This window comes from Neovison vison, chromosome 2, assembly GCF_020171115.1.
Source record: "Neovison vison isolate M4711 chromosome 2, ASM_NN_V1, whole genome shotgun sequence".
Taxonomy (NCBI): domain Eukaryota; kingdom Metazoa; phylum Chordata; class Mammalia; order Carnivora; family Mustelidae; genus Neogale; species Neogale vison.
In genome coordinates, this window is record NC_058092.1 from 164,717,833 (window position 1) to 164,738,488 (window position 20,656).

Genomic DNA, 20,656 nt, shown 5'->3' on the forward strand with positions numbered 1-20,656 from the left:
GACCCCACAAGTGGCAGATCTGGGGAGACTCACCTTCCTCCTCTGGAGGCAGGAATCTGTTGGGTTTGGAGACTCCATATGGGGCTGTGCTCCAGAGACAGAAACACTCAATCACAGGTTGGGTGAGCGTGGAGTGCGGCTGGAGACCAGGGAGAGGGGAGGGATTGACTGCCCTTCTCCGCGGGGGCACTGAGTGGGGTCCCGAACTCTAGGCTCTCTTGGCTGGAGATTGGGAGGCCGCCATTTTCATTCCCATCCTCCAGAGCTCTACGGAAAGCATTTAGGGAACAAAAGCTCCCAAGAGCAAAACTGCGGAGATTACTTAGCCCAGCCCCTGGCAAGGGCAGTGCAATTCTGCCTGGGGGAAAGACATTCGAGAATCACTGCAACAGACCCCTCCCCAAGATCAGCAAGAACATCCAGCCAAGACCAAGTTCACAGATCAACAAAAACTGAGGAACTCCAGAGTAGGGGAAAGCAACACATAGAGTTCATGGCTTTTTTTCCCCATGATCCGTTAGTCTTTCAAAGTTAAATTTTATTTTTCTATTCTATTTTTAAAATTTTTCCTCTTTCCTATTTTAACCTTTTTAAACTATTTTATCTTATCAATACCTTTTTAAAAAATCTTTTAAAATTTTCATTGTTATAGTCACATTCTGTCCCTTCATTGTATTTAACCTTATTTTTTGTATACATATAGGTTTTTCTTTCTTTAAAATTTTGGGATACAGCTTCTTCTAATAGATCAAAATATACCCCAAATCTAGCACATGACTTTGTTCTAATCTCCAGCCCTATCACATTCTTTCCTCTTTTTTTTATAACCAACTTCTTATCAATTCCTTCTTTAGAAACTTTTAAAATTTTTAAATTAAAATTTTCATCTAAAATTTAAGATTTAAAGTTTTCATCTTTATATTTATATTCCAACCCTTCATTGTGTTTCCCTTATTTTTGTGTGTGTGTGTATATATATATATATATATATATATATATATATATATATAATTTTTTTTCTTTCTTTAAAATTTTGAGAGGCAGTTTCTTCTACCAGACCACCATTCACCCAAAATCAACTGTATGGCTCTGTTCTATTCACCAGTTTTATGTATGTATGTATGTATGTATGTATACACACACACACATATATAAAATATATATGTATGTATATATAAATATATAACATAGTATATAATATATTATATATTAATATAATATATATTATATTATGTTATATTATATATATTATGTATATTATATTATGTTATATTATATATAATAAAAATATATTATATATTATAATAATATAATAATATAATACATATGCACACATATAAAATATATGTGTAGTTATATATATACATACATATATATGTATGTATAGTATATGTGTGTGTGTGTGTGTGTGTGTGTGTGTGTATATATAAATGTGTATATATATATTTCTTTTTTTCCCTACCTTTCTTCTCCCCTGGTTTCAGGTCTCTTCCAATTTGTTTAGTGTATACTTTTCTAGGGCCATTGCTACCCTTTTAGTATTCTGTTCTCTCATTCATCTATTCTTATCTGGATAATATGACAAGGTGGAAAAACTCACCACAAAAAAAGAACAAGAAGCAGTACCAATGTCCAGGGACATAATTAATATGGACATTAGTAAGATGTCAGAACTAGAGTTCAGCGTGATGATTATTATCAAGGTGCTAGCTGGGCTTGAAGAAACATTGAAGATATTAGAGAATTCCTTTCTGGAGAAATAAATTCCCTTTCTGGAGGAATAAAAGAACTAAAATTTAATCAAGTTGAAATTTAAAAAGCTACTAATGACGTGCAATAAAGAATGCAGGAATTAGTGATATAGAAGACCAAATGATGGGGAATAAAGAAGCTGAAAAAAAGACAAACAACTACTGGACCACAAAGGGGGAATTTGAGAGATAAGTGATACCATAAGATGAAACAATACGAGAATAATCAGGATCCCAGAAGAAGAAAAGAGAGGGGCAGAGGTATATTGGAAAAAATTATAGAAGAGAATTTCCCTATTTTGGGGAAGGGAACAAGCATCAAAATCCAGGGGGCACAGAGAACCCCCTCAAAATCAATAAAAACACGTCCACACCCTGTCATCTAATAGTAAAACTTACAAGTCTCAGTGACAAAGAGAAAATCCTGAAAGCAGCCCGGGACAAGAAGTCTGTAACATACAATGGTAGAAATCTTAGATTAGCAGCAGACATATCCACAGAGACTTGGCAGGCCAGAAAGGACTGGCATGATCTATTCACAGCACTAAATGAGAAAAATATGCAGCAAAGAATACCATATCCAGCTAGGCTTTCATTGAAAATAGAAGGAGAGATAAAAAGCTTCCAGGATAAACAAAAACTAAAAGAATTTGCAAACACCAAATGAGCCCTACAGGAAATATTGAAAGGGGTCCTCTAAGCGAAGAGAGAGCCTAAAAGTAACAAACCAGAAAGGAGCAGAGACAATATACAGTAACAGTCACCTTATAGGCAATACAATGGCACTAAATTCATATCTTCCGATAGTTACCTTGAATGTAAATGGGATAAATGTCCCAATCCAAAGACATAGGGTATCAGAATGGATTAAAAAAAAAAAGACCCATCAATATGCTGTCTGCAAGAAACTCATTTTAGACCCAAAGACACCTCCAGATTGAAAGTGAGGGGGTGGGAAACAATTTACCATGCTAATGGACATCCAAAGAAAGCTGGGGTGGCAATCCTTATATCAATTAAATTAGATTTTAAGCCAAACAAAACAAAACAAAAAAAGAAAGATATAAAATAGACCTAAATGGGATCTCTAGAGATGAAGAATATAGGCTCCAAAATAGAAAATGCATCAGATAGGATTCCAGCAGACTAGACACTGTGTAAGGAAATATTTGTGAGTATGAACACACACAATGGACATTATCTAAAAGGAAGCACACCAAAGGAAAACAGTGGGAAAAACATCCAGCTTCAATGACTTGGGGGTCAACAGCAAGTGGTCTAATGCATTAGAGATCCAGGGGATGTAAAGGCACAAAAGATGGTTGGAGGGAAAAAAAAAAGATATTTGAAGAAATATTTTAGTTAAATTATTAAATTAATAATAATTATTAAATTATAAAATTTGATGAAAACTTTAAGTTTACAGATTCAAGAAGTTTGTTGAATTCCAAGTAGAATACAAAACCAAACCACCCCAAGGCTCAATCAAATCAAATTGTGGGAAATCCCTTGGTGAAAAGAGAATCTTAGAGTAAAGAAAAAAAAAATGTGCAGTAAATACAAAGAAGGAATAGAAGAACCCATACTTACCAGAAACTACATGCCAGGAGGTAATGAACAACATTAAAAAACATTGCAAGAGCGGTGCCTGGGTGGCTCAGTTGGTTAAGCATCTGAGTCTTGGATTTGGCTCAAGTTATGGTCTCAGGGTCCTGGGATTGAGCCTTGCATCGGGCTCCTCACTCAGCACAGAGTCTGCTCAAGATGATCTCTCTCTCCCTCTGCCTCTCCCCTTACTTGCACATGCATGCATACGCTCTCTCTTGTTCTTTAAAATAAATGAATATAATCTTAAAAAAAAAAAACCCTGTGAGAATAACAAAATAGGAAGCATATCTGTCCAAGATTCTCTTACCAGAAAAAAAAATTTTTAGAAATGAAGGCAAAATACCTTCACCGATCAGCCCAGGTGGAGATTCTGGGAGCCTCTCAAACTTTTCCTAAGGATGTATGCATTGCCAGGATCTTAAGGGGTGCCTGGGTGGCTCAGTGGGTTAAACTTCTGCCTTCTGCTCAGGTCATGATCTCAGGATCATGGGATCAAGCCCCACATCAGGATTTATGAGCCTGCTTCCTCCTCTCTCTCTGCCTGCCTACTTGTGATCTCTCTCAATCTGTGTCAAATAAATAAATAAAACTTAAAAAAAAAAAAAAGAAATTAGGATCTTAAAAAGATACACCTACTTCCAAGGTCATCCCAACATTATTTGCCGTGGCCAAAGTATGGAAACCACCTAAATGTCTATAGATGGATGAATGAATAAAGAAGATCTACTTTAAACATACATATAAGGGAATATAATCCAACCTTAAGTGATGGCAAAACAAAGATTTTTTTCAGACAAACACTGTCAATTGATCGCTAGCAGATCTGCAAAACAAGAAATGTTTACGGAAGTTCATCAAAACAAGAGAAAGAAGGAAAGAAAGGCAATAAGGAACAGGGTCTCTCAAGCTTTTAAGCAAAGAGACAAAATAATAATAATAATAATAATAGTAGTAGTAGTAGTAGTAGTAATAGTAGTAGTAGTAGTAGTAGTAATGGTTTGTTATTACTATCAACAGTAGTTCGCTATTGCTGGTAAGAAATTAACACAAGGGGTGCCTGGGTGGCTCAGTAGACTAAGCCTCTGCCTTCAACTCAGGTCATGATCTCAGGGTCCTGGGATCGAGTCCCACATCCGGCTCTCTGCTCAGCAGTGAGCCTGCTTCCCCCCCCCTCTCTGTCTGCCTCTCTGCCTACTTGTGATCTGTCTGTCAAATAGATAAATAAAAACCTTTAAAAATAAAAAAAAGAAATTAACCACAAATGTGGAGGTTTAAAAGAATATCCATTTATTTTCTCACTCTTGCTGTGGGTCCACAGTCTGGACATGGTGCAGCTCCCTCCTCTGCTCAGGGAATCCCCGGGCTGCACTCGAGGTGTGGCCAGCCTGCTTTCTCCACTGGAGGCTACACTGGGGAATAATGGGCTTCCACGCTCACCCAGGAGCTGGCTCTAATTCCTCCTGCAGCTGTACGACTAAGGATCCGTCAGTTTGCTGGTTGTGGGCTGGAGGCCACCTGCAGATGCCAGATGTCATACGTGGCTCCTTGCCATGCGAGCTTCCATATCTGTTCACTTCATCAAGCCAACAAGAGGAAGCTCTTCTCCAGTCTACTTAGATGGAGTCTCATATAATATAACGCAATCAGGAAGTGACATCCCATCACCTTTGCCTTAAACATGATCTAACCAAGGGCGTGGCACCGTTACCTTTGCCAGTTCTGTTGGTCAGAAGCAAGTCTCAGGGCACTCCCAAACTCGGGGGAGAGGATTACCCCAACACATGGACGCTAGAAGGTGAAAACCACTGGAGGGGTCACCTTAGGGGTTTGTGTGCCACGTTATTAGTTTGAGAATCCACTTACTTAGAGAAAGGAAAATATTTACTTTTGCAAACATTCGTCCATCAGTCTAAAAAGGTCTTGGTAAATTTCCTTGGGCGCGTCCTGTCCGAGGTAAAAATCCACATGATTGTAGTGTGGGATCAACTTGTAGTAAATAAGCCTGGTAATCTTAGGGAGTAAATTCTCAACGTCTTTGAGATCAGCCACACGGTCATTTCCTCCACTCCACACAGCTGTTGGTACCTCCATCTTCGTGACGTCATATAAGGGAGGTGTAAGCTATTACAAGTAAAGATATAGATAGAGGAAAAAAAAACAGTTTTTACAGAAAACCACCTAATGAAGTAGCATTCACTATTTTTTTTAAAAGATTATATTTATTTAACAGAGGGAGAGAGATCACAAGTAGGCAGAGCAGCAGGCAGAGAGAGAAGGGGAAACAGGCCCCCTGCTGAGCAGAGAGCCCAATGTGGGGTTTGATCCCAGGACCCTGAGATCATGACCTGGGCCAAAGGCAGAGACTTAACCCACCAACCCACCCAGGTGCCCTAACTATTAATTGTTAAGCAAGTTCTTCAAATGCTCCAAGCGTGCAGTTAGAATACACTTAGTGATCTATAAACATTAAAATGTTCAAAGTACTTAAAAACACTTTTGTGCAATAGTTCAATTGTGAGCAAATGAACAACAATGATAAAAAAAAAATCCACAACCATTTTATTCCTGATTTGCACTTGGAGGAAAACAGGAAAGAATTCTAGGGGAAGGGGGCCCTTATTTCTATGGGGGCCATCTTTCTAGTAACACTTACATGGGGACTATGTCCTTTTCCAACAAAATAGATGTGTTTATGTATTGGATACATGTAAATACTTCATCTCATACACAGAAATCTGGACAAGGGGTTACTGACACTTGAGCCGGCTCTTGGGGGAGCACTGAGACCAACAGAAGGAAACATCTGAAATACAAAGTTAAACAGCCTGTTCCAGAGAAGAGTGGCTGTGGTATTAATCTCTTGCCCCTTCTCTCTGGACATACAGCGTTTCTCACGTGGATCCGACAAATTCCGTCCTCCAGTTTATCAGTGGTCCAAGATGACCAGGCCTGGCCTATCCATCCTTCATTCTTCTGGTCTCCATGACTGGATGAGAGATGGGTACATGGCTAAAAACCAAGCCAGAGCTCTCTCTGGAACTTCTGGCTAGAGTAATTGAGAAAAATACTGGCTTTTTCTTTGGATTTGCGTTTGGAAGAATGCTATGAGCTAAGTACCACCAGGCACCCTTTCACTACTATTTTTAAAAATAGCTTAAGAAGGGAAAGGGCATACACAAGCAGAAGTGGGAGAGAGAGAGGGAGGAACCAAGGGAGCAGGAGAGCCCGGAGGACAGTGTTTAAGTTTCTACCTATTGTGAATTTCCCACCACACTTCTTAGCTCAGTAAAGCATACTGCTTTTATATTTTTTAAACTTAAAATAGAGTTGTCTTCTGTTTAAGCCTCCAACTCTTGGTTTTGGCTCAGGTGGTCAACTTGGGGTCTTGAGATCAAGAGCCTCCCTGCATGAGGCTCTATGCTGGGAGCGGAGCCTGCTTGAGATTCTCTCCCTCTGTCTCTGCCCCTCCCACTCATGCTCTCTCTCTTTCTCTAAAAATAAATAAATACATCTTTAAAAAAGAAAATGCACCATCATTAATTTTGGCAGCAACATTAGGAAGAAAAGGTCATAGGGACAAAGGTACAGATCCTTAGGAACTTGTAACCTTGCCTGGGAGAGGTGTCCTAGATGAGAAATGCACATGGGTGGGCCATCCCTAAATCGGCGAGCGTGCACCAAGAGTTCCCTGAGCAGGGCGGTATTCAGGCAGAGAGCATGGCTTTAGTCATTACAGAAGTCACTGGCAGTCCATGTGTTGGTGTCTGGGTCTTCGCATCGCTAAATATCTTACTGTTTCCAACTACGCTATACTGCTGGGAGACTGTGGCCTTGGGCTTAGAAGCAGGTGGTCAGTGAAAAGGTGTAGCTGCAACAGGAAGTAAGAAAGGCCGGGAAGCAAGTGAGTGCAGGTCGGCTGCGAGCAGAAGGGCTCAGGGGAGCAGAAGGGCTCAGGGGAACTGGCGCAGTGCCCAGAGGCAAAGAACAGCAGAGGCAAGAAGAGACGTGCTTCCCCTGACTCTGTGGGTTTCTCAGTGGGATCATACAGGGCACAACAACCCGGATGCAAGGATGGCGAGAGCACAACCCAGAGGGAGCAGCACGTGCTAGCAAGTTTATGGCAACAGACTGGGCCTCCGCAATGGTTTAGGACTCTAGGAAGGACGAAAGGGGGCCCAGAAGTTGGCAAAGCAAACATGAACGTGAAAATCAGGATGCAAGTAAGACATGCTGGCTTTGGGCCAAGAAATTCTTTTTTACTCTCGTGGTAATAAAGGATTGGTGGGACGCCTGGGTGGCTTAGTTGGTTAAGCAGCTGCCTTCGGCTCAGGTCATGATCCCAGCATCCTGGGATCGAGTCCCACATCGGGCTCCTTTCTTGGCAGGGAGCCTGCTTCTCCTTCTGCCTCTGCCTGCCACTCTGTCTGCCTGTGCTTGCTCTCACTTCACTCTCTATGACAAATAAATAAAATAAAAAAAAAAATCTTTAAATAAAGGATTGGTGATTACATTGATAATCACGCCTGCGTAATTTAGGGCTATTACTTATACTTGTGACAAAAGCTATTGCTTTGTACAGTTGATTTCGTCTACCCTCAGTCTGGGATTTTCCATTATTCATTCCCTCCAAGGTCCCAAGCAAAGGATTGTAAATGAACTTGAACTACCCCCTCTCCCCACCCAGTCTTCTGAGGATCTGTGAGCACATTGGTAAAGCTAAGCCTTGTGACTCAATTCTCAACCAAATTGATATCTGAGGCCACAGATAAATTCATCAACCAAAACACTTTCCTTTGAGCAACTCTGTATTCCTGCGAGGACGAGGAATCAATCAATTACAACAGTAAACGACACTTGGGACATAGTGGGTGAGTCTGTGGGTGGCCAGCAGTTTAGGAGAAAACTATAGAAGTTCGGAAGGAAAATTGGATTTTTCACACCAGCCAAAATTATGCAATTTCAATACTGCAGTTGGGGTAGCACTGAAAATTTGCTTTTTAAAAAAAATTCCAACTTTTTCCATATTTCTGATTTGAGGAACTCATGTGTCTTTGATGACTACTTGTTTAATTTGAGCTCAGTCTATTAGCATGAGGCCAAAATCATATACAGATTTCCTTATAAATTCTGGAAGAAATAATAACAAACATAACATAACCTATTGCCATTTAATATAGAACTTTGGCCCCAAAAGTTTTCAGAGATTGTGTTAGGAAGTATCGTGACCCACTGTATCTCTGACAGATAACAGCACTTCTTCCTTAGAGTGATAGTTCTGCCTGGTATATCTTTAGTGATCCATGTTGTTTAGTGGTCCAGTGTTGTTTTTTTATTTTTTATGAGTCATACATGGCATCCCAAAGAACTGTCCCAAAGCGCTGAGAGTTTCTATTTTTTGAGAAGGAAGAAGTGCAGTCGAAGAAGAATGGATACAAAATCCAGGAACCCTGGGTCATAGTCAGGTCCATTACTAGCTAAATAATTTTGGCAATTTACGTAACCTCTCTGAGCCTCTGCATAATGAGGACAATCATATTTGCCTTGCACAGTCCTCGTGAGGATCACAGTCATGATGTGGAACCTGGCAGGAAACCAAGAAGTAGCATCTGACTGATATACAACATCTGGGGTAGTGTTGGCAGTTAACGAGTGAATAGTACTTGATTAGTTTGCAAGCAGGTGCCCCTGTACCTGGTGGAAGTGCCTCATGTTCTGATCAGCGTTTCCCCAATCAAAAGCTTGGAACAGACCAGAATTAGCAGCCTATAATAAAATAAAAATAAAAATGCATTACCGTGATATAAGAAGACAGCACACATTGAAAGACAATAAACAGAAAATATACAAAGAGGATGACATCACATCCCACTGTTTTGGCACAAGAGCTAAAACCCAGTAAAGAGGAATAAACCCGATCATATAAGTGATAAATATTGATACACTAATTCAGAGAACTGACTGTTTTTCAATCCCTTCCCCCATACTTCTCGAATGAAAATCCTCAGGCAGCAATGTCCTTAAATGTTCTAATGCCTATGAAATGTTTACAAGGATGCTGGGTGGGATGATTGTTGAATATCTTAGCTTCAGGAATTTTATTTTATTTTTTTTTAAAAAAAGCACCAGCTGGACATCTCCTACATTGAAAATTGACTGTTTTCATGTACAAACAGCTTTGTACGTTATCCTAGGCAGGCGGTCTAGCGTATTAGGACCATATTCCTTATTCTTAAACATTTTTGTCGCCAATGCAAGGAATGTTCATTAATTTGGAGTCTCCTCAGCGCTTTCTGTTTGAGGTACAGTGTTGCTGTCCCCCATCTGCAGGGCCAGGCAGCCTGTGTCTCCCACGTCATCTGTTCCTGTGGCCACAGCCTCCAGGTCTGAGACACCACATGCACCCATATTTGCATTTTAATGTTTAGACTTTGGCTATTAGAATAGAAATATTCATAAGCCTCTACACCTAAGGGTTCCTTCTTCTGTGATTTGCCAGGAAGCAGGTAACGTTCACATTTGCCTCAAGGGCTTCATGAAATGATTTTCAAGCTAATTCAAGGGTTTTTTTTTTTCTTTCTCTTTTAGGGTTTTTTTTTTTTTTTCTTAACTTGACTCTCTGTTTTCTTTTTCTACCCTCGTTGATTTAATCCTGATTTTTAGTTAAAATTAGTCCCATCGTGATGTCTAAGGACAGACGCAGTAGTCTGCTGCTGTTGGAATTTTGCAGGGTTTTGGCAATGGGAGACACTATCATGGGCTACTTAGGTCATCTTCCCCAACGCTCATCTGCGAAATGGAAATGACAACATCCTCCTCACGGACTGTGGAGATTTTTTTTTTTCTTTTTGGTTGTGAAGATTAAATAGGGTAATGCAACAAGATAAAATAAATAGGGTAATGCATATGAAGTGGGTGACACCTAATTACCACCATCAGCATCAGCCTCATCACCCCTGCCTTGGCTGTCTGAGTAACTTAGAGCCACATGATTTATCTCATCCCCTCCCCACATTGTCCTGACTTATTTCTGTCCTGAAGAGGATTTTCTGTCTCAGGAGAAGAGACCTTCTGAAGAGCAGTCAGCTGGGAGATGCGTAAGGGACTGGCTAGGACATCTGTAGAATGGGGGTCCCAACACCTCCATGGAAAGACTGTTATTAAGAATTCAGTGATAAATTGGAAGGGGAGATGAACCATGAGAGACTATGGACTCTGAAAAACAATCTGAGGGGTTTGAAGTGGCGGGGGGGGTGGGAGGTTGGGGTACCAGGTGGTGGGTATTATAGAGGGCACAGCTTGCATGGAGCACTGGGTGTGGTGAAAAAATAATGAATACTGTTTTTCTGAAAATAAATAAATTGGAAAAAAAAAAGAATTCAGTGAGACTGAATGAAATCACACATATGAGTAGCAAGAACACATAGTAAGTGCTCAGTAAATGTGAAATTGAGGTCGCGTCACCTGGAAGGCCATTCCCATCACAGGCTCCAACCGTCTCCTCACCGGGAGGAGGCCCTGTGGCCTTTTTCCTGCAGGAACTTGAAGGCTTACCTTCTGGGGGATAGAACTCTTCAGAGGAGTTCAGAAATCCTCAACTAGTATTTCAGCTATCTAGAGCAGTGCTTCTCAACCTTAAACCATGGAACAAATTTATTTGGGTGGAGGTTAAAGATTCCTAGGGATCTCAGATATATTAAAACTCTGGGAAGACCTTTTTCTCCTCCTTCCTTTCTCCCCTCATACACACACACATTCATACATACTTGGCTCAGAAAGCTCTACCAATTGAATTTGACTTGTCTCTGCACTTGATGAATATTGAGTAATAGGATAAGTAGAACACTTAAAAAAAAATTGAAACTGAGGGTAAAACCAGAAACCATTAATCTAGTTTAGTCCCTCTCTAACATTTAATTTGCTCAGAACAAAGCATGATTTCCATACTCTGAAATGGCCCACATGCCAATAGGAGGCTAAGCAGATCTTTCTGGAACAACCCGTATCATGCTGTATAAAGTTCTGTTAGAACTGACAATTTTCCAAAAGAGGAAATACAAGCTTTCCCAGAAAAGGCCATTTGGAGGGATCCAACAATCAGAGTTCGGTCAGAATCTGTGGGAACTAGGCCTGTACACCAGACACTATTGAGGACATGAACAGAAGAGAGAAGAGGAAGTCGCTGCACAACCCCACAGTGGCCTCTGTGAGACCACTCCTCAGGGGTCTCCGAGACCTACGTGGACCTCATCTCAGGAATAGAGAGCTCTTACCTGGGCCCAGTGCAGCATATTCTGAACAGACGTGCCCGCGGAGCTCTGCGCCAAGTAAACATCCAAGCGACTCTGCAAAGGAGAGAATTTTTCCTCATCCGGAGGCTACTCATGTGACCACACCACAGATAAACCTAAATATTCTCTCTGTCAGGAATAAACATGTACCATACCCTCTTGAAGAACTTTCTCCTCCCTTGGCTCTAGTCTGCCCTGTGCAGCCTTCCGAAAGTCCAGAGGCCATCCTGCAGGGTTGAAGGCACTAACACATGTTCTCTCCAGCCTCACCTCAGACAGGTCCGACAGTCCAGGGGGTCAAGGAGTAAAAGCCACAGTGACCTTCCTCACCCTGGGTTGAGTCCCAAAAGACATTCCCAGAGAGCTGTTTATCATGAGGCGTTGACAAAAGATCTGAATGTTTGTTTTCTGATTTTAACAACGTGGTCAATATTCTATAGGGCTCTCTGAAAGTTTGTGGGACATAACCCAACCAGTGTTGTAGCTTCCATTAACATTTAGATTTTTTTCTGGATTAAAAAAATTTTTTTTGTTCGTATTTTCCATTGTATATTTTTTTGCATATACGAAAGAGTTATATATTTCCACCAAAGTAAGCCTACTAGAAGCATCATGGAGCTTTTAAAAAAACACAACCCCTCATGAGCTACCCAATACCATGAGGTACCATGAGGTACCCAATACCAATACCATGAGCTATTGAATCAACATCAAAACTTCTAGGGGTGAGTTCTGGACTTGTGAAGTTTTTCGAAGTTCCACAAACTCTTACTTATGCATCCCTGCTTATCCACTAAAACATTCTTGTAGAGACTATAATATTCCATAGGATGGTCCCCAACAGTGAAAAAAAAAATGGGCCAATCTGACTGTACAATGAAGGCCCTCCGTGGGAGTTATTCTGTGAAGTCTTTCTTTAGCAAGCTCTTGGGCCATGCCTCGAAGGTATTTTTGAAATGATCTCAGTTGGGTGTGCATAAAGGTCCTCTTACTCAGCTCTGCCTACATGATATGCCTCCATCGAAGTGATAAACAAGCACAGTTCCCTTCAGTAAACTGAGAATAACGTAGGGGAGGAATGTGGAAAGCCAGTGACTAAGGCACGCTTTCCATAAACCGCCTTTTTAAAGTCTTGCTTAAAAGCAAGAGAGGTGTTATCAGTGCCTTCCACTAACAGAGGGAGACTAGGCTCTGGGAAGAAGTCTGGGAGATAGTCGAAGACCATTTTCAGCTTTGTCCTGCCTCTGGTTTCAAAGATACTTCCTCTCTGGCTTGGGAGTAAACAGTACACAGTGGACAGTAGCTGACTCTTTGGCTCAGCTAGTGGGGACCGAGGAAGAAAAGGATTTCATCTGGAGAGAACTCACCAGTAACCCAGCTTACCCCTCTCAGTGTCCCTTGAACAATGAATCTATACTTAACATTGGAAAGCCACCCCTTAACCTCTTTGGATTAAAGAAGTAAGTGGTTCATAAAATGACTATTTCCAAGTCATCTATGAAAGAGGAAGCCTGGTTCAAAAACAGATGCCTGAGCTTACTCCCTGAGATTCTACTTTGGTAGGTGTGGGGTAGCGTTTAGGCATAGCAAGGTAAATTTCAAAATCATAGCCTTCATGTAAGTGAAGGACTTTTCAAGGGCAGCATGTTGGCCAATAGCAAGAGTTAGTGAGAATGTTCAGTGGCCAAGCCTTCTCCTCAGAACCTCCTACTAAAGCAGGTGGACTCCCCAGCTTTGGTTGGAAACCACCACCATGCATCTTCAATTTAGAAGACAAAAAAAAAGAAGAAGAAAGAAAGAAAGATCTTGAAATGTGGTCTCCACATGATTCAGTACAAATTCTCCTCACCTCTGTGCAACAAAACAATTGTTTTCTTGGCTCTGACTACTTACACATACCATGTTTAAATTTTTCGGGTCAAATCCACTCAAAGTAAACAGGAAGTTGCTGCAAATATGACGAAATAGCTTCCGGTTGCACACCTTGGTGGCAATGAATTGGTCAAAAAACGTATGAGGGTAGAACATCTTGTCACCAAATAGTGCCTGCAGGATGAGTATAAGACACCATCAGATTTCATGGATGTGAACGTCAAGAGTGGAAAGGGATAGACAAGGGCTGACAGCGGTGGTATCTGCACTACACTAGTCCTCAGTGAAACGGAGAGCTCTGTTAAATTTTGTCTTTGGTTCTCCCAACCCATCCTGGTGATCTTTCCAACTTTCCTCTTGATGCCTTTTCCCAAGATCCTCTACTTGGGGTGTTTTGAGAATGTCCCTTGTGAAAGCAGTCCCTGTAGGGAACTGGTAAGTCTTTGGAGTTGGGGATACCTTGGTTCAATTTTGGACTCTGTTTCTTATACCTTAAGGGAGTATTGAATTTCAATTATCCAGAATGACAATGAAATGAAAAATTAGCATGCAGTATGTTGTGAAGATAATAGGTCATGTTTAAAAGGAGCCTTCTGGGGGCACCTGGGTGGCTCAGTAGGTTAAGCATCTGCCTTTGGCTCAGGTCATGATCTCAGGGTCCCGGGATCGAGCCCCACATCGGGCTCTCTGCTCAGCAGGGAGTCTGCTTCCCCCTCTCTCTCTCTCTGCCTGCCTCTCTGCCTACTTGTGATCTCTCTCTCTGTTAAATAAATAAATGCAATCTTTAAAAAAAAAAAAGGATGGGGCGCCTGGGTGGCTCAGTGGGTTAAGCCGCTGCCTTTGGCTCAGGTCATGATCTCAGGGTCCTGGGATCGAGTCCCGCATCAGGCTCTCTGCTCAGCAGGGAGCCTGCTTCCTCCTCTCTCTCTCTCTGCCTGCCTCTCTGCCTACTTGTAATCTCTATCTGTCAAATAAATAAATAAAATCTTTAAAAAAAAAAAGGAGCCTTCTACAGTTTCTAGAATCTAGTAAACACTCCTCAAACAATAACTGCTATTATAATTAGTGAATGATTGTTTCAGAATCTTTCAGCGAACTCTTCCAGAGGCAAAAGCTCAAGCCCCCAAATCGATCTCTACTAATGGAATTTCAGGTGATGTTTCCAGTGAGTTGAATTTACCTTCTGAACTTTAGGAATCCCTTCAAATTAGAACACAAGTTCATATCTAATTCCTGTGCATAGAATATGAATCTTGCCTTTGTTTCACAATAACTTGTTTTATAATCTTAAATTAGATACAAAGATGAAAATATTCTAAAAAAAAAAAAAAAGACTTTATGTGTTTATTTGAGAGAGAAAGAGAGCAGCAGGAGGGGCAGAGGAAGAGGGAGGGAAACAAGCAGATTCCCTGTTGAGTGCAGAGCCTGGTAGCTCGATCCTAGGACCCTGAGATCATTACCTGAGCTGAAGCCAGACAACTGCTCCTTCACCCTGACTGAAAGAGAAAGGATAGCAATGCAGGCCAGCCAGCCATGCAGCACCCATTCCTATGGTGTAGTCAACGTGACCTGTAGACTGTAATTCCAAGTTGGTTCTAGAGGTGGCGTACTTGTCATGTAGCAGCATATAGTTCTAGCTGCTGTGAATTTAAGGTGTTCCTTCTAGGTACCTGGCCCCATGCCAGGTCACATGGTTTACCAAGCAGAACATGGGCTGGATGCAGCTCTCGATGGCCTGCTGAGCTGGGCACCATGTGCATGGCTGTATAAGGATCCAGAACTAACTTTTTCAGGTTGGCATTGGAAAGGAGGGGAAATGATTATGTAGAAGAAAGAACATCAACCACAGATGGCCTGGTCAGATCTGGGTTCAGGTTCTGGTTCTACCACCCATTTGCTGGGTCATTTGGGACAGGGTGCTTAGCCTTTTTGAGCCACAGGTTCTTCTTTTAGAAATGAAGATGGGCGCTTTGTTGGCTCAGTCAGTTAAGCGTCTGACTCTTGATTTTGGCTCTGGTCATGATCTCAGGGTTGTGAGATCAAGGCCCACCTTGGGCTCTGTGCTGAGTGTGGAGCCTGCTTTGGATTCTTTCTCTCCCTCTGCCTCTAAAGAGAGGAAGAAAAAAAGAAATAGAGAAAGGATGGAAGAAAGGACGACAATACTAACAATCCTTACTACTATAGATAACATGCAAAGAGGAAAGGGTCAAAGCAAGCTGTAGGTCAGAAAAAAGATAGAGGGGCAAGAACACAGAAATGCTCAGGGGTAAAACAGGGGTGGAAGATGTGGAGAGGATAAGCAGTTGGTAATTAGGAGATCTGAAGCACCAAGTGCTGAGGTTTTGAATCTAAAATAAACTTAAATAATAATACTAGACAATTTTTACTGAGAACCTGCTATAAGCCAGATAAGATGCTTAAACATATATCATCTCAACCAATCTCCAAAAAAATTTGACAAATCTTACCCCTTTTTTAAACTCATTCATTCATTTTCAACTTTACTGAGGAATAATTGATATCGTAAGACAGTGTCTTATAAATGGAAGTTTGTAAGCTTTGACCTACATTTCCCCATTTCCCCCTCCTCCAGCCCCTACTAACCACCATTCTATTCCCCTTTTCTATGAAATTGTTCTTTTACTATTAGATTCTACATATAAGTGATTCAGTACAGTATTTGTCGTTCTCTGTCTGGCTTATTTCACTTAGCGTTGTGCCCACGAGTTTCATCTGGTTTCCTTATTCTCTTTTGACTTTTTTATGTTCTTTTAAATTTTCCCATTTTAATTTGTCTTTACTATTTTCCAGAAGAGCTATACTAATTTATATTTTCACCAGTAGCGTACAAGGGTTCGCTTTTCTCAACATCCTTGCCAACACTTATTTCTTGTCTTTTTGGTAAAACCCATCTAACGAGTCTGAGGCACTGCTCCATTGTGGTTTTGGTTTCCGTCTCCCTGATGATGAGTGAGGTTGAGCATCTTTCCATGTGTCTGTTGGTCATTTGCATATCTTCTTCGGAAAAATGTGCATTCTTGTCCTTTGCCCATTTTTAATAGGATTACCTGCTTTTTTGGCTATTGAATTGTATGAGCATTTTTATATATTTTGGTAATCAACCCCGATCAGATACATGGTTTGCAAAGATTTTCTCCCATTCTGTAGGCTGCATTTTCAATATATTAATCACTACCTTTGCTGTTGAAGCTTTTTAGTTAGTCCCATTTGCTGATATTGCCAGTTCTCTTGGTGTTTTATCCAGAAAAATCATCGTCAAGACCAATGTCAAAGAGGCTTTTCCCTATGCTTTTTTTAAAAATATTTTATTTATTTATTTGATAGAGAGAGAGAGATCATAGGTAGGCAGAGAGGCAGGCAGAGAGAGAGAGGGAAGCAGGCTCCCCACTGAGCAGAGAGCCTGATGTGGGGCTCGATCCCAGGACCCTGGGATCATAACCTGAGCCGAAGGCAGAGGCTTAACCCACTGAGCCACCAGGTGCCCCTCTCTATGCTTTTTTCTAGGAGTTTTATGGTTTCAGATCTTCAGTGTAAGTCTTTAATCTACTTTGAGTTAATTTTTGTGAGTGGTGTAACATAGGGGTTCCGTTCATTCTTTTTTTAAGATTTTATTTGACAAAAGAGAGAGAGCACAAGCGGGGGGGGGGGTGGCAGGCAGAGGAAGCAGGCTCCCTGCTAAGCAGGGAGCTCGACACAGACTCAATCCCAGGATCCTGGGATCATGACCTGAGCCAAAGGCAGACGCTTAACCGACTGAGCCACCCAGGCGTCCCTCATTCTTTTGCATGTGGCTGTCCAGGTACCCCAATACCATGTGTTAAAGGGATTGTCTTTTTGCCATTGTGTGTTCATAGTACCCTTGTCAGAGATCAGTAGACCAGAAATATGGGTTTATTTCTGGTTCCCTATTCTATCCCACTGGTCTATGCACCTGCTTTTATGTTAGTACAATACTGTTTTGATGACTGTACCTTTGTAAGAGAGTTTGAAATCGGGAAGTGGGATGCCTCCCCTTTTGCTCTGCTTTCACAAGACTGGTTGGGCTATTTGGGGCCTTTGTATTTCCGTACAAATTTTAGGATCATTTTTTCCAGTTCTGTGAAAATTGCCACTGGAATTTTGATAGGGATAGCACTGAATCTGCAGTTCGCTCTGGGTTGTATGGGCACATTAGTGATATTAATCCTTCCAATCCATGAACACAGGGTATCTTTTTATTTATTTGCACCTTTCTGAGTTGTATAGGTATGGAACTGAATCACCATGGGCTAATTTACTTATTTCTCACAAGCCAGAATCCCTGGCTTCTACAAAAATGCTCTCCCTTCCATCTGCTTTAACTAAAATCACTGAATGCAGCAATCACTTTCAGTCTGCCATGGAGAAGCCCATATTAATCTGTTAGAGGAAAACACACTAAACCAATTCATTTCAACAGAGCAACTGATCAGATTCGTTAGCTGTCAGCGCACAGAGGGAATTTGGAGTTCAGGATATTGCCCAGATTTTGAGGAGTTGACAGACTGAGAGTCTATGAAGCATGGGCAGTTGAGTAAGGTTGGGCTTTCAGTGGGGCACCTGGGTGATGCAGCTGGGTAAGGATCTGACTCTTGCTTTCAGCTCAGGTGGTGATCTCAGGGTTGGGAGATTGATCCCCACAATAGGCTCTATGTTCAGCAGGGAGTCTGCTTCAGATTCTCTCTCCCTCTCTCTCTGCCCCTCCTGCTCATTCTCTCTCTCTCTCTCAAATAAATAAATAATTTTTTTTAAAAAGTTGGACTTTTCAGGTGGGAAGAAAGTAGGTTCTAGGCAAACCCTGATAGCAATGAGTAGCTGACATTTATTACAATTTTATAATGTGCATGACCAGGTTCTAAGGGATTCACAGATTTGAACTCAATCCTCACAGCAGCCTGAGGAGTAGGAACTATTAATATTCCCTCTTTGGGGCACCTGGGTGGCTCAATGGGTTAAAGCCTCTGTCTTCTGCTCGGGTCATGATCTCAGGGCCCTAGGATTGAGCCCCACTTTGGGCTCCCTATAGGGATCCTGCTTCCTCCTCTCTCTGCCTGCCTCTCTGCCTACTTGTGATCTCTGTCTGTCAAATAAATAAAATCTTAAAAAATAGATCCCGTCTTTATGGGTGAAGAACATGATTCACAAAACCTATAAGGTCTTGACCAAAGTTACCCAGCCATCTAGGATGCAACCACATTCCACCCACTGCCATGCTGTGTTCTCAATCCCTACCCCATATTGCTCCTAAAAAACCAGGGGCCACTAGAGAGAAATTTAACCCACGAGATTAAACAAATCAATTAATTACTTCAACATTGGCTTTATCTGTGAGTGAGAAACGACATGGGATAGAAGCCCCTGGTGTAGATTTGGACAATAGAGTAGGATGGTATTGGTGTGAGCTCCCCGAACCCTGTCGTTAAAATTACGTTATCGACAGATCTATGTAGACATCTTACATCTGTGATAGTCTCAGAAGCTTATAAAATGCCATTTTGTCTAAGGTTTTCTTCTCTTGAAATCAGTGAAAATAGAACTAGTTTTAGTAACTACAGATTTAAACTTGGAGGAGTCACATACCTTGACTACTTCTCTGGAAAGAGTTTTGAATTTTTTCATAGGACTTTGGGTGTATTTCACTGTGATGACTGGAGCCAATGCAAAAAATATCTTAATCCTTTTAGCCAGCTCTGGATTGGTAGAGAATGCTATGAAGGCTGAAGGGGAAGAACACACGAGTCTATAGATTTAAAACAATTCTTCATTCACCATAAATGACAACAAAAGGAGGCATGTTAAAAGCAACAACAGCCACTACAAAACGACTCAAAATAACTACCACTGTTAAGGAAAACTTTCCTAAACTTCTCAAGAAGAAAATTGGGTAATTCAAAATGTAATGACTTTCCTGTCCCTGGAGAATTTAAGTCTACTCATAGTGGTACAGAAAGGGTTCAAACATCCACTGGGGGGCATGGCCAGGTAGACTCCAAGGGCCACTCTACCTTGACCATACTCTTTGGTATCAGACAATACTTGGCCCACAATTTTGGCTTCCCATTTACTAGCCGTGGCAAGTCTTAGTTTGCTCAAACTGTAAATGTGGGAAACAGAATCCTCACAGGATGATTCTTTTGAATCCCATATATATAAAATGGAAGGTATTCTTTGGCATTCTTGCCATTGGGAAGGATTTCCAAATTTGGCCATTTGTAAAACATGGAGGATAATGGTCTCAAATGTTTCTAGGTTGCCATGAGAGACAGTACATAAGATGCACAGCATCCAAAGACCTACTTTACACCAGAAACCTGGTCAGGATTCAGATGCAGAAAAGAGCCTGGTGGAGATGCTGTTAGTATTGTTGAGGTGTCTAGCTACATGGGGAGCAGGGCAGCGGGCGAAGTGCCTCATGCCATGGTCAACATGGTCCCATCTACCTCTCGCCTATCCCAGGGCCTCTGGGAACAAAAAGAAACAATAATTACAGCATATGATTTTCACAGTTTGTAGTTCTCTGATTTCTTTTTGGTGTCCTCATTCAATTGAAAGCTCTTTAAGGGAAAGACTGTATCGTTTTTATCTCGGCCTTCCCCACGTCTAAACCAGCGTCCAGCAACCGTGTGTGGTATATACACACACGAATAAGTCCCTCTCCCTCAGGCTTATCTGTCCATTTCCAAATTCAGTCCTGGGGCAGCAGAAATTCCTGGTGTCCTCCTCACTTTATTTACTCTTCAGAAACCAGTCAGAGGAAACGGTTTCCCAGGCCAAGTCCTCAAGCTCGAGACTGCACAGAGGGAAGAAGTCCTGAATCCTTTCATGAATCTGGAAGGTTCTCTGACACTCTCAGATCCCACCTGCCCCGAACATACCGATGGTGGTGCCTTGTGAGTGGCCCACATAATAGAGTTGCTCTTGTCCAGTTTTCTCTACGATAAAATCGATTGTGGCTGGAAGGTCATAGCCAGCCATCTCGTCCACGCTGCCAAAGAGAAAGAACAACAAAACTGGAAAAAGAAACCATCCATTGTCAGGTCTGCAATGTTTAGACATGTTGATTGCAGGCATAGAGACATCGCTTTTGTCAGTTTAATA

At 41.5% G+C, this 20,656-nt stretch overlaps 1 protein-coding gene across 10 annotated transcripts in view; it reads right to left on the reverse strand.

Annotated features, from left to right (window-relative positions):
* Positions 1–4,623: 4,623 nt before the first annotated feature.
* Positions 4,624–20,656, reverse strand: part of LIPK (lipase family member K) — an 87,256-nt gene continuing 71,223 nt past the window's right edge. For all 10 annotated transcript variants that reach the window (XM_044239470.1, XM_044239469.1, XM_044239468.1 and 7 more), the window contains 6 exons: positions 20,434–20,543; positions 19,139–19,275; positions 13,547–13,693; positions 11,630–11,701; positions 9,051–9,122; positions 4,624–5,480 (listed from right to left, as the gene is read on the reverse strand). In XM_044239470.1, the coding sequence (XP_044095405.1) occupies positions 5,241–5,480; positions 9,051–9,122; positions 11,630–11,701; positions 13,547–13,693; positions 19,139–19,275; positions 20,434–20,543 (778 nt within the window). In that variant the 3' untranslated portion in view covers positions 4,624–5,240. The remainder of the gene's footprint in view (positions 5,481–9,050; positions 9,123–11,629; positions 11,702–13,546; positions 13,694–19,138; positions 19,276–20,433; positions 20,544–20,656) is intronic.